The 15,894-nt window shown below is 33.3% G+C and overlaps 1 protein-coding gene across 1 annotated transcript; it reads right to left on the minus strand.

The window, feature by feature from the left end:
* Window positions 1–807: 807 nt before the first annotated feature.
* Window positions 808–5,418, minus strand: LOC132740245 (uncharacterized). Its single transcript, XM_060728109.1, has one exon. It carries the CDS (start codon window positions 5,416–5,418, stop codon window positions 808–810), a length of 4,611 nt encoding a protein of 1,536 aa, XP_060584092.1.
* Window positions 5,419–15,894: the final 10,476 nt, after the last annotated feature.

Here is a 15,894-nt window from a genome sequence, read left to right on the forward strand (position 1 = left end):
AACTGAAACTGGGTTTTTTGTTGTTGTTGTTTTGTTGTTGTTTTTTTCATGTTCTTTTATGGTTTTAGTTCAATAGTAACTTTTCTTTCATGATTGTAATTCAATGTTAAGTCTTTCATGTTTTTTTTTTTTGTTTTTTGTTTTTTTTTTTTTTTTTTGAAATGTACCAGTAAGCTTTTTCTTAGTTTTTGATTCTTTTGTGAAGTTTTGTTTACTGGGTGACATTCAATGTAAATTTACCTCTCAACATTTGCATCCAACATTAACTTTAATCTTTCAATAAACACTATTATTGTTGACATTAATCTTTAAATGTAAAATGTAATCTTCACAGTTGTTTAACTCTTTTTTCATACAACATCAATTTTAATTAAGTAAATATATCATTAATCATAAACTACAAAATTAATGTATCATGGAAATATTTTCAACTTTTCATTTAAATTGAACATTCAATAACAGCTGTCCTTCAACAAAAGCTGTCCTTCAACAAAAGTTATCCTTTAGCCTTAGGTGTCCTTTTAAGATAAATATTTGGATCTTTTAGTTATATAAACATTCACACTGTCATAAGTAGATATAGTTTGAAGAAGAGTAGACATTCCATAAACTTTTTAACTGTTTAACTGTATACTTGACCTCAAAAATGTTGTTTCCTGGATAGCCTCAACTTCAATTACCTTTCAAATGATGTCCATTTATAATGTCATTTCATTTGATTGACATTCAATAAAAAACTTTAAAACTATTCAAATGTTAAATTCAATTCTGTTGCTGATGTAATTATAACACTGTTGGCCCTTCAAATCAAGAAACTGTATCTGACTTACAACTGACTTTGGTCCACTTTTTGGCAACTTTGACCCATATTTCTTTGCTTTGTTTAGAGACATGAAGCAGACGCAGTGCTATGTAGGTGGGATTTTTCTTCATGCATTTATGATCAACAGCAGAAATAAAGCTTGTGAAATATTCATGACAACCGTGGCAGACGAAAATTCTAAACGTTCCTTCATACTTGTGAAACAACTGATGCAAGCTATTCTGGCTATGATGATCAAGGTTTATGCCGTCTGCAAACATTTTCCCACAGACATTACATTCCAACATGGAATAAAAACATCTAAAACGGCATAGCTCTTCCTTCTGAATGCTTGCAGTACAATAAACTTGGTCCGTCATCATATGATGTCTCTGGTAATGATAAACACAATCTGCTCTACAGAGAAACACAGACTCACATCCTGGTAAAGGACAAATGTGTACTAATTCATCAAAAGGACGTATCTTATTGACAACAAAATTCTCCTGTTTTTCAAAGGCATTCACATCATTCAACTCATAGAGGCTGGCACTTTTGTGAATTGTATTTTTAAAATGTCTCACCATAGATTTCCTCCTCCTACACTCATGGCCACACTCATCACACCTTAAAAACCTTCTCAACTTAATTTTCATATTCAATGGTACTTTACAAGGTGTAAATTCACCATCTACAGATGAACAAGCATCTTCAGAATCAAAGTTTGAATCTCTGATTGCTTCATGGCTCTCTCTAGTAAGAATCACAGGCTGTTCATCAGTTTTGGAAACATATTTTTGCTTTTCACCAACATCAGTTGATGTCTCAAAAGGATCATGACTGAAAGAATAAATTTCAGAACGAGACTGAGCCAGATTTGCTGTTGGTTCTGATAAATCATCTGAATTCCTGAGTGGCACTTCTCCAAAATTTAGCCAATCAAATGTCTGTGTTTTATTTTGTTGAATTTCTATTCTTTTCTGTCTGTAAGTATTATTGTTCAGATTGCCAGGCCATAATGTCTTGGGTAACTCCAAATTACTGTTTGACAACTGCACTTCCTTTAAAGGAGCAATGCAAGATGGAGATGATGATTTCTTTCTATTTGAAAATCCTTCTTGAACAGTTTTTTGCTTAACCGTCTTTACAACTGGTATAGGGTGCAATGAATCTGTAGGCGCCTGCACATCATCATAATCTCCAGAATCTAGTTTCCTGTTTTCCATGTCATATCTCTTACTTTCATTTACACCTTTAGGTTTCACAACCACTATGCGTTTAACTGGTGTCATTTCAGGTGAAATATGATCCTCAGCGGTCCTCATCTTTTTTGACTCAGACTCAAGTGGCTGAACTGTTACAGCTAAAGTATAATTTCTACCTGAATTAAGTCTTTCCCATACACTAGGTCTTCTTTGTTCTTCATTGACATTGTAAAGATTATTAATGCTCTTGTCATATTGTTTATATTTCTCATACCAGTGGCCTTCTGATTCAGTAACATCAAACCTTCTGGAGTAAATGTAGTCATCTAGTTCATCCAATGATCTTGATCTTGTCTTGTTGTACCTAATAGGGGAGTAACACCTCGATGAGCTAGAATATCTGGTTCTTATCCTTTCATCTGGCCTCAAATTTCTGACAGAAGGAAGTCTGATTGTGGTTGTTTTATCTTTGTTACTATCACTATTTTGGTTCTTAAATGGACTATCAAATGCTCTGTCAATTTCATCAAATGGGTCAACTTCCAGGATATCTTCACTTGCTACTTCTAAAATGTCCTTAGTTCTTAATTCAGTTTTTGTACTAGCACTGTAGTTCCTGTATAAACTTTCTTTTGTTTTGATACATGTTCTTTCCTCATTATATCCTTTCTTTATGTTATTAAAATTTTGAGGCTTTGTCTTTGTGACTTCAGCTTCTATACCAGCATTAAATATTCCAACATTTTTATTTTCAGGAAATGGATAACTATCATTGTTATCTGAATTAGTTGATGCCCTATCTTCACTATCATCAATATTGTCAGCATGTTTCCCATTCTTCCATGGATTGTAGTTTTGCTCATAAACATTTTCAAAAGACTTTTTGATGTTTTTCTGTGTCTTTTTGTCACCATTAGTTACAACATCTGCAGTTTCATTGTCTGACTTACCCAATTTTGAGATTTCCAATGTCTCATTTTCCCTTTTCTTCTTTAAATGACCCCCATTATCGTAAGAAAATGCCTTACTTTTGTCTAAAGTCATATCTTCTTCAATATGAGTATCCTTGGTTGCCATGCAAGTTTCCCTGGGACTAGATCCAAACTCTTCTTCAGCTTCAGACTCTGACCAGGAATCTTCACCTATTTCTATTACTGAATTATCAATAGTTGCATCACTTGATGTGCAGGAGCTACCACTCTGAGATACAGTGTCACTTTCTTGATCACTAACTGATGGTTCCATTCTTTCTAATTGGTACCCATTAAGCACTTGGATCTTATCTGTTTTGTACAATTTCTTGACTTTGTTCCTATCTGAGAAATTATTAAATTCTTCAATATCACTTTCAGATGAACTTATGACTAAGTAGGTCTCATCCTGGTACTTGAAAGTTTCACCTTCTACTTTATTGAGTATATTAGTAACATGATCAATATCCTTATTTGTACCAGGACTCATATTGTGTGAATCTTGTGGTGAGTTATTGATTTCAGAAACAAGTTTAGATCCTTCACTGCTATATACTCCTTTTTTCACTTCGATATCATCATTCAGAGCACATCCATAATTATCCTGTTCTTTATCACCTTCAATCAGAGCACATTCATGCTTACTTTGTACAATGTTATCTTCATGAGAATCACATTCAGATTCATTTCCTATTTCATTTGAAACACATTCAGCTTTATCTTGTTCTTTTTTAATTTCTTTTGGTACACATTCAGATTCATCATGTTCTTCATCACTTTCTTTTGGTACACATTCAGAATCATCATGTTCTTCATCACTTTCTTTTGGTACACATTCAGAATCATCATGTTCTTCATCACTTTCTTTTGGTACACATTCAGAATCATCATGTTCTTCATCACTTTTTTTTGGTACACATTCAGATTCATCATGTTCTTTGTCACTTTCTTTTGATACACATTCAGCTTTATCTTGTTCTTTTCCTTTTTCATTTGGTTCACATTCAGATATGTCTTGTTCTTTTCCGTCTTTCTTTGTAACATATCCAGACTTATCTAGCTCTAATTTATCTTCCTTTTGAGCACTATCTGTATTATCATGTCCTTTGTCATTTACAGTCAGAGAACTATTAGACTTCCTTTGTCCTTCATTATCTTCATTCAAAATATAACTAGGAGTACCTGGTCTATTTTCATCTTCATCCAATGCATACTCTGTATCATTTCGTCTCATATCATCATTGTTCCGTACACATCCATATTTACCTTCTATGTCACCTGCATTATGCAATGTTGTAGTTTCTATTCCATCGCTATATTGATTTACATAACACATACTAAGGTTTATGTTGTTGTCCTTTATTGAATCTACCTGACTAGAGGAGGATTTCCTGGGCCTTTTGGAAACCTGTACTTCATCCAAAACATTTGGACAGTCTTTACTTTGAGCGTCAAGTTCTTTCCCTCCATTCTTACCATTATATCCCTTGTTAGAATCAAATTTACGTTTGACAATTCCTAAATAATCAGGTGGTGGCAGTTTCTTTGTTTTTTCTATAGTTTCTGATTCAATCAGTCCAAAATCATCATCTTGCATGTTACTTGCACAACTTAATACTGACAATGCCTGTGGAATTGTCAACTCTTTATACAAGTTATCAAAAGTATTTTTCATTTTATCAACAGAAACATTTTTGGTATAGTCTTTTTGGTTTTGCTGGCTTCCATTTTCATTGTCAATGGTTTGATGTTGATTCACTGCTTCTGCATCTAAACTAAAAGGTTTTTGACAGTTCAAATGTTGTTCTCCATTATCATGAAGATTGTCATCAACTTTACAATTTTTTTCATCAGTCTGGTCAGGTTTCAGAACTTTAGGTCTTTCTTCAGATTCATGTTCAACACATATGACTGACACCTCATCGTCACTAGAATCAAGGTTAACTACCTCAGGAGGTTGGTATTGAATAGGCAGCATTTCTAAACCATGTTCCTCTATGTTTAGATCAATATCATCATCAGTAATAACTATTGGACAGTACATGTGTTCACCTGTACCTAAAATTGGTCTTTGAACAACTGTAATTTCAGTTGGTTCTTTCTTTACTACAACATTTAATGTAGAACTGATTCTTTCACCAGCTTCTTCATTATCAACAGTTTCACCACTACCTTCATCAGCATCTTCATCACATGCAGTATAGTCAGTGTCACTTTCATTAATGCTACTATCTTCATAGTCAAGTAATTCAGAAACACTATCAATTACATCATGCTGATCATTGAAGTTATCTTCAACTTTTTCTCCATTATCTTCTTTCGCATCAGAATCATCTGAATCATTGGCAGTATCTATCACAAACAATTCATTTCTAATTTTCTTCAGTCTCTCTTCAACTATATTTTCTAGGTATTTTCTTTTATAGCCACGTTTTTCCATGATTAATTTCCTTTCTAAACAATCAGTAGCTGTGTTATCCTATGCTCTGAAACAGAATTATATATTAATATATATTAATTTTAATAATTATATTAATATTTTTTAATAATTTTTTTTTTTCCGCTTTTATGTGGTGTTAAATTAGCATTATATTTCAATAGATTGACTGTAATAAGGTTGATCGGCCAAAAACTGATATTGACCAATAACTGATAATGAAAAATATAAATGATTCCATATAAAAATGACAAAAAAATTATAAATAGACTGCCCCAGTTTTTCTGTACGAAATCTGCTGTGGTCATAGTATTATTTTTACAATAGGTTTATCTCTTAGATTGGTTTGTTAAATTGCTAATCATGGTCATGCAACTACATAGTTAGGTGAAGAAGCAGGCGCTTGTTTTGGTTGAGTCTATTATGTTTTGTTTAGGGGGTTGAGTTGTCATACACAAATTTACAATTTATATGCATTTATTTTTTTCCAATGATTGTTATTATCTTAAATGCTTCTGGGATTGTTGTTTTATCAATTCATTTGTAAATAAGACTGTTATATGTCTATTAACAGAATAATTTTAATGAACACGAAATTAGTTCACACCTACATGTGTATTGGTAACGTGATGGTTTAAGCCAATGAAAACACGTCAATATTATTATACTCAGGCAGAGAAAAAGTGTGCAAAGAGTAAATCGATAATCTTTATGTAGCCAGCAAACTTTGAATTGCAAGTATTTTTTCATATCTTTTCGACAGGATAAACTGTCCGAGGATTCGTATCGTAAAATGGCTGCCATTTACAGTATCAAGTGATTATCCCAAGCACCACCGCGACTTAGTGCGGGAATTTTAATTATAGCTAACCTCGGCGCGTATACCTGTTTCATATTTTATTGTAATAAATATTTACAAACTGTGTCTTTCGGGGTTTTTTTTATCAATATATAACCAATAATGATGTTAATATGAATAAATAATCATATCTCAAATCTTTGACTATGATTTACAATGAAATTCTACCTTAAGTGTATTAAAAAGGTTTTTAATTTCCTGTAATTTTATTTTGCGATTATACTTCAAAGCAGTCAATTGACCGTGAATTTTCTTTTCATATTTTGATTTCCTTGAAATCATTTTTCTCATCTGAAGGCATGCAACTTTAATATGGTGATACATTAATTACATTCCATGAAAATGTTTAAAGATATAAAATATATCATGACATGTTTGTTCATTTTACATTACACCTTTAATTCAGCAAACATAAAGTCTTCACAAAAAGTAGTATGCAATCGTACCTATATTACATACGAATGTATGTAATATTTTTCTTGTTTAAGAATCAAACATTATCAATGCTTTCTGAACAATATTTATAGACATTTCCATTGGTCACATGGATTATTCATTATCTTTTCATAGTAAAATATAAAATTGAACACAATTATGGCAAACTATCATATTACATGTATTTTGATTTTTAGTTGTTCACTGACCATATAAACTTGGACAGGCATATTAACAATGTTTTTAAAATGGCAATAATTGTTTTATCTTTATCAGCCATACCTAAATATTCAGAAACTGTTTAAAAAACCCCAGATGCATTGCATGCAGTATTAATGCTCCTCTGTTAAAGACTCCCTCCTCAAAAACATGAATAACTTATTAATTCTGAACTTATGAAAAATTTATCCTGAATGTTAAAGATATATGCATTTATAGAAAGGTTTAATTATTTTACATGTGAAAGGGGGCACAACTAAAGAAATACTGATCACTTAGTTATGTCCCTTGTCCTGCAAATTTTACTTTTCCTATCAGCAAGTGTGCCAAGCATGAGTAGTTTTCTAAATTTTCTTTCAATAAGTAAAAAAGGGCATACAGGGTAACTTATAAAACATTGCTTTCAGGATACTGTCCCTTGTCTAAAATCTTATTATGATAATCAAGAATTTGTAAAGTAAAGTTTCCTGATGATACCTTTGATAGCTTCAAAATCAAAAGACAATAACGGTGATTCAGCAATCATATACAAGAAAAACATTCAAATTTTCTATTTTTTTTATTTATATTTTTAAATTTCATGGCCAAAACCTAAGATATTTAGCAAATAGCATTGTCTAGAAAACCTTATGCTGTATTACTAATGCCTTTCAAACAAGAATTTGTAACAGAGTTACCAACGTCCCCCGCCCCGGGAGTTTTATATGAAGCATAAAATTGTGCTATTTCAAAAGATTGAGGTATGGATCTCAGGACATTCAGTCCAAAATTATGATCAATGCTAGATCTGCAAATGTAACAATAAATTTGTTAAAAAAATAAAATGAAACACGGAATTTAAAAATCTATCATGTTAAGCTTTGACCTCTAAGTGTGACCTTGACCTTGGAGGTAGGGGAGCAGGTGTTGTGCATGACATAACGTCTTATTATTGAGACTATTTGTGCCAAGTATTTTCAAAATCCCTTGAACTACGAAGAAGTTATAGATTGGACACAAAATATACCCTATAACAGACTATGTAATCTTTGACCTCTAAGTGTGACCTTGACCTTGGAGGTAGGGACACAGATGTTACACATGACATATCATCTAATCATTGTGACTATTTGTGCCAAGTATTTTCAAAATCCCTTAATCTATGAAGAAGTAATGGATGTGACAAAAAATATACCAAATAACAGACTCTGTTAACCTTTGACCTCTAAGTGTGACCTTGACCTTAAGAGGTAGGGGTGCAGGTGTTGTACCTGACATATCGGCTTATTATTGTGACTATTTGCGCAAAGTTATTTCAAAATCCCTTGAACTATGAAGAAGTTCTAGATTCGACACAAAATATACCCTATAACAGACTATGTTAATTTTTGACCTCTAAGTGTGACCTTGACCTTGGAGGTAGGGATGCAGGTGTTGCGCATGACACATCCTCTTATTAAAGTGACTATTTGTGCAAAGTATTTTCAAAATCCTTTGATCTATGAAAAAGTTTTAGACCGGACAAACAAGAGCTGTCGGTAGGACAGCAACGCTCGACTATTCTTAGTGCTTGATAGTAAAATAAAATACTTGATACAGTTACCTCCTCCTGTTTACAGGTTGGGGTAATGATGGTGAACAAGAGTGCAAAGTTTCAAAGCCATATGTCAATGAACTTTGAAAATATTTGAGGTATTACAAAAACTTAAACATAAATTCTAAGTCGAAAAAGGGGCATAATTCTGTCAAAATGCTTGATAGAGTTACCTCCTCCTGTCTACAAGTTGGGGTCATGATGGTGAACAAGTGTGCAAAGTTTCAAAGCCATATGTCAATGGACTTGGAAAATATTTAAGGTATTACAAAAACTTTAACATAAATTCTAAGTCGAAAAAGGGGCATAATTCTGTCAAAATGCTTGATAGAGTTACCTCCTCCTGTCTACATGTTGGGGTCATGATGGTGAACAAGTGTGCAAAGTTTCAAAGCCATATGTCAATGGACTTTGAAAATATTTGAACTATTATAAAAACTTCAACATAAATTCTAATTCGAAAAAGGGGAATAATTCTGTCAAAATGCTTGATACAGTTACCTCCTCCTGTTTACAGGTTGGGGTAATGATGGTGAACAAGTGTGCAAAGTTTCAAAGCCATATGTCAATGGACTTTGAAAATATTTGAACTATTACAAAAACTTTAACGTAAATTCTAAGTCAAAAAAGGGGCATAATTCTGTCAAAATGCTTGATACAGTTACCTCCTCCTGTTTACAGGTTTGGGTAATGATGGTGAACAAGTGTGCAAAGTTTCAAAGCCATATGTCAATGGACTTTGAAAATATTTGAACTATTACAAAAACTTTAACATAAATTCTAAGTCGAAAAAGGGGCATAATTCTGTCAAAATGCTAGATACAGTTACCTCCTCCTGTTTACAGGTTGGGGTAATGATGGTGAACAAGTGTGCAAAGTTTCAAAGCCATATGTCAATGGACTTTGAAAATATTTGAACTATTACAAAAACTTTAACGTAAATTCTAAGTCGAAAAAGGGGCATAATTCTGTCAAAATGCTTGATACAGTTACCTCCTCCTGTTTACAGGTTGGGGTAATGATGGTGAACAAGTGTGCAAAGTTTCAAAGCTATATGTCAATGGACTTTGAAAATATTTAAACTATTACAAAAACTTTAACATAAGTGGTTACGCCGACGCCGACGCTCGGGGTACTACAATAGCTATACTTATTCTTATCGAATAGTCGAGCTAAAAATATACCCTGTAACAGACTATGTAAGTATTTGACCTCCCAGTGTGACCTTGACCTTGGAGGTAGGTGACCGGTTTTTGCGCATGACACATCATCTGATTATTGTGAACAATTATGGCAAGTATTTACAAAATCCCTTCATAGATAAGAAAGTTATGGACCGGACACGACATATACCCTGTAACAGACTATGTTAATATTTGACCTCCAAGTGTGACCTTGACCTTGAAGGTAGGTGACTGGTTTTTGCGCATGACACATCGTCTGATTATTGTGAACAATTATGGCAAGTATTTACAAAATCCCTTCATAGATAAGAAAGTTATGGACCGGACACGACATAAATCCTCAAATAGGCAATGTTGACCTTGAATGAGCAAGTGTGACCTTGACCCTGGAAGTAGGGGTCTGGTTGTTGCGCATGACACATCGTCTTATTATAATAAACATTTGTGCCAAGTTATTTCAAATTCCTTTCATAAATGTTATGGACCGGACACGAAAGTGTGACGGACGGATGGACAGACGGACAGACAGACGGACGGACGGACGGACGTATATAAATGGCTGTTTGCAATATAACCCTCGCCTAACGGCTCGGGTTATATTTACAAATAGCCGTTTATATAGGGCCATATAACCTGTCAACGATCTTTATAACTAATAACATATCTATATACAAAGTAACACCAATGTGAATTTTAATATGTCTGGCATATTCTTACAAAATATTAGGCAAGTTGTTGTTTAATTAATAACATTGTTGATAGCATTTTTCATTTTTAGATGCTGTTTACTTAAGAAATAATATATCCCAAACAGTGATTTTATCGCTCAATAACATCACTGTTTGGAGTTCGGATGCGAGGAATTATATCACGAGGGCGTAGCCCGAGTGATATAATGATACGCATCCGAACGACAAACAGTGATGTTATCAAGCGATAAAATCACTGATTTGGATATATTATTTCGATTCTAACACGACATCAACAAATAAATGTTGCCGTACTTGATTGTTAAGCAAAATTGCGCCTGATTTGTTTCCGTACTTATTTTCACCGTGTCGGATTTTTAGTGGTTACGTCACGTGTATAATGATTACGTCACATGTCTAAATATAGAACGTCAAACTGTGCATCTGTTGCATAATAACAGACACTTTCTGTTCTTCTATGTTCAATAGGGAAAAATGCGGGTCCTGTTAGAATAAATAGTAAACTATCTGTTCATATTTTTATCATAATTCAAATTAATTTCACTCTCTCTGGATGGCAATGAATTGTTGGAAAATGACTTTCATACAATGTGACACTCTTATAGTAGCTGCAGACAGATCCTGAATGGATCAGAACACCATCTTCTTTAAATGTATTTAGCTGACATTTATTTCATTGATAGTAAGTAAGTTTTTTTTCTTATGTACATGTTTCAAAATATAAATCGGAAACTGATATTAAGTATGAATACCATGTCATCACTACTTTCTATTTTTTTTAATTTTTGACGTTATCCAATGCATTATGCTTGATTTACTGATCATCAGTCATTTGTGCAGCGCATCACATTTGAGCCGCGTCACGACAAAACCAACATAATGGGTTTGCGACCAGCATGGATCCAGACTAGACTGCGCATCCACACAGTCTGATCAGGATCCATGCTGTTCGCTTACATACTCTATAACACGTAAAGAAACTGATAGCGAACAGCATGGATCCTGATCGTACTGCACGGAGGCGCAGGCTGGTCTGGATCCATGCTGGTCGCAGCGGCTCATTTTAGGTCACTTTTGCTTTTGTCATGTCATAATTTATGTTTCTAACACAACCTACATATCCGTTTTGGCTGCCCTGGCCATCAGAAAACCAGTATTTCTTTTTTTTTTTAAATGTTTTCTGTTCACTGGATATTCCCTTTCGGGTAATTTATTATTTTAAAATTTTATGAGATAATGGCATAACTTAATTTTTTTACAGATTTCCTGCCAGCCTGACAACATTTCCAAGCTTGAAATACTTTACTATATAATACCCTCCTACGAATGTTGTTCTTTGACATAACAGCATAAACACAGCTTACTGTGTTGTGGCTTCATTTGGTGCTTTCCTCATGAGTTTCTTTTATTGAACTGAGGCATATATAACTGAACACGTGTAGCAATATCTGAATGCGCTGCATGCATGTTACTATGGTTTAATATACAATCAAATGGCATGTTTGCATTATTTAATGAGTATATTATTTTTTTTATCTTATTTTATTAATTAAATATTCCAATTTGTTTCAATATATGGTTAACTAAATTTGAACCACCTGTGTCTAAGCAACAACAAAAGTGTATGTTATTTTGGATCATCTCTCATAATGAGTAATGAGATTTGTAAAGACTATCATCTATGTAATTAAAAAGGTCCCCTGGTGAGACCAATTTTGACCCCAGGGGCATAATTTGAATGATATTGGTATAGAACCACCAATCAATGTTATAATTCTAAAATAACAAGGCTCTAGGCCTTGAGGTTTCAGACAAAAGGACTTTTAAAATTTTTGCTTAACAAGTCCATGCAAAAGTGATGACCCCCTAGGGTGCAGCCATTCCTTCTTTCCAGAACAATAATTTGAACAACTTTTGTAGATGACCACTAGATGATGTTATAATCAAAATATCAAAGCTGTTTTTGGCCTTGTTGTTCTACAAAATGAATAAGATATTTCAAAGATTTTGTATTTTTTACAGAAGGTTCTTTCCTACTGTCAAACCATTGCACAAAGGCATCATCCCTTTACAATTATCTTGATGTCTTGTTGATTGGTTTAATTTGCTGGATGAAAGGGAGATGCAGACTGCATGACCCTCCCTGATGAAAATACCTGAAGTTAATGTTGCAGATAATCATGAGTAATTTTAACAAAAGTCTATGTCAGTGCCCATGCTTTCCTGAGGACGGCACATTTCAGGAAAGAGAAAGGGTTTTTACCAGCTAATTTTATTTTAATTTTTACAATAAAAAACCTGTTTAAATGTAAAAATATATCACCCTATAAAACATATCATCACCCTATGAAACATATTAAAATATAATTAAATATATGTTTCATTGTGGAGAGGTGGGATATTTTTCACCTAGCATGTACTGCCCCCTCCCTTGTGGGTAAAAACATTCGAGCAAAATAAGCTCATAATAGAAAACTTGTAGCTTGAAGTTAAAAAAATTACTTAACTGCACTTTCGTAAGTTAATACTTATACGAAACTTACTCATATTGGTCATAAATGCTTAAAATGCTTGTTCATTCATACTGCCTACTGGGAAACAAAATGTATACATGCTTCTCTCGTGCAATTTTCATTTCAAAAAATTTGGTCCTAAAACAAGTGATGCAATTTCCATAAAATAAAGGTAAGCATAAGATTTTGAAATGAAACATATTTGTCAAAACTTTACCAAATAGACTTGAGCTTCTCCTTCTGAGAAAATTTTCTCGCTCGTGCATCAAAACAAAGTGCACAAAAATGAATTTCAACAAGGGAGGCAACCTTCCTGATCTGCTTAGCTATCAGGCGCATGTGTCCCGCATTTTTTTCATCAAAGAAAATTATTTTATACTTTTATAAATGAATTTTTCAGAGTAACATGAATATTATGTTTATCATTTTCATGGTATTTTTATATCTTTAAGTATTGCATTACTAGTGAAGCAAGTACTGTGTATTGCGTTGTTAAAACGTTGATGTAATATATTTAATACACAAATGTAGCTTATATCTCTAGCAAAACACTCTTGATTTGGCCCACCCCTTCGATCTGTTTCTCGTCCATTATTTCTGCATCAAAATACTTTGTTTTCAAGTCAGTTATTCGTGATTTTTCTGCACCTGTGACCTAACTTTACGATTTTATTAACGTGGGTGCGTGCTTCATTTCGATCTTAGTTTAGAACGTTTGATTTCTGTTAAAAATGGTCGTATCTTCGTAATTGAAAATTACCTCAAATTTATCTATTTTCCTTGAAAGACTTGTTTCCAACGCTTCATTTATGCAGCAAATTGTAATTCTCTTACCAGTACCTCCTGGTTTATTTGTCAGGACTCCTTCATAAAGTTCCACACCACAACAAAAACTTGTTGGCATGCCTCTCATGCTCTAACCCTTGACAAATTCGTGAACGTTGCGCTAGTTCTTAGCTTGTATTACGACTGTTTGATCTGGTCTTACAAATGCTTCATTACCTTCAATTCTAACAGCACTGCTATCAAAGTGGTGTTTCTATTTCATAACATATTTTTCGCGATGTATTTCTTCTTTTGATTTAGGCAGTTAGGCAGGCTTGTAATGATTTTACACTACTTTTGCTTACTTCTACCTAGACTTTATTTCAACCTTAGCTTGTCGCTTAATACCTCTACAAAATGTATATGTAATAAACCTGATTTTTCAGTGATGCTTTTATCTGGCTCAAATCGTAAGTTTTGGACTGTCCATTCTGCTTTGTTTTCTCTCCTAAATATCTTCACTCTATAACCTATTCCTGATGTTTTCTTCTATTTATTTTTCCTGTCAATCCTTTGTCTAAATTCAAACCTGGTTTTGCTGCTACATTACGTTTCAATCAATTCATCGTTTCAATCAATTTATCGTGTTTTACTTCAGATGTCACTGAAAATTATTCAATGTGGTGACAAATGCCTAACTTTTAGTACCTGCAACATCCCAATTCTCTCTTTGTATCATTACTATTGGACCTTGCTCCTCGTGGCATATATATTCTGATTTGACATAAAATTGCTTCTGCTTCGATGTTCGTGTAATATTTTGATCTTTTTCTTTTTTTAATGAATGTTGACGACCTGTTATTTCCGATCAATATGAAATAGAAAGATTTTAGGTTTATAGGCAACAAGAAATGATACATGTGACAGGAATAAATCCGACGGTATATTTTTGCAGTATCAAATGTGTAGGACATTGGTTGGAGATTGAGGCGGCTATTATCTAAAACCTTCTGGTTTTTGACAAGAAGATTTTTCAAAAGTGTTCAGCTCTCATTGGCAGATTTTCAGTACCAAATGATATATCTAGGACCACTTGTCCAAAAACAATGTTTGTTACACGAAGTAAAAAGGTTCCGGTACATTGCATATCTGGAACACATGGGGTAAATTAGATTTTTGATACCTTTAAAACGCTCACATAAGATCCAATTATAGTAAAGGCAGTAGTTATTCTTAGTCATTTGGACTGGGCAAACTTTGATCGTTCATATTTATACACGTAACTTTACTTAGTAGAGGTCAACCAGGTAATGTATATTTAATTGCTTTTTCCTATATAAGCCAATGTTTAAACCGATTTATACTCCAAAAATAATGTTTTTAAAATTTGCAGATGGCCTCAAAGTTGTGCTTCATGCCAAATACCTACTCTCTTGGCATTGTTTCTGTGGAAGATATTCCTTTACAAGTCAGTGTAACAAGAAAGGCTGGGTAGGTCTGGATTCATTGAACTTTTATAATGGTCTACTAAGAAATGCTATGCTTAATCCTTACCCTGCTTAACCCAGTGATTAGTATTTGCCACCAGTATAGTGTCAAATATATACATGTCAAATACATGTATCTTTTGTACAGGCCTACAAGGCAATATGCTACATGCAAAATATATGCTCTTGGAAAGGCAGGTTCAGAGATTTAAATGTTTCTCTGTACAAGTCAACTCTGAAGGACATCATTTATACATGACCAAAGAGTGATGCTACATGCCATATATCAAAGTTCTGGGTATTGTTGTTTCTAAGGAGAGTAATTTTAATGTCTGTTTCTTATGCAAGTCAATATGACAAAGGATCTGCACATTTGTCTAACTGAATACTGGCTAACCTATTAGCAAAATGTTTATGCCTTCTTTATATTCAGAACATACAAATGTTCCTGATAGAAAAACAACTAGATAATTCAAACAGCTTTTCTTTATTTACAGTTAAAAATACATGTATATATTTCAAGTAATGTGAGTAAACAAGCAAATTATAATAACCATTAGACCTGTCATGATGACTCCTACAAAACTAACCTATAACCCATCTTTAATTATATACACATACATACAAACTTACATATTATTATAACAGTAACAGACTTGTATCTTTGCTTTCATTTACATTTATTATTATTATAAGCCTTTACCATGCTTAATGCATGTAGCTTGAATTGACTT

This window comes from Ruditapes philippinarum, unplaced genomic scaffold (genome assembly GCF_026571515.1).
Source record: "Ruditapes philippinarum isolate M1 unplaced genomic scaffold, ASM2657151v2 ctg3114_1_1_1_1, whole genome shotgun sequence".
Lineage (NCBI taxonomy): Eukaryota > Metazoa > Mollusca > Bivalvia > Venerida > Veneridae > Ruditapes > Ruditapes philippinarum.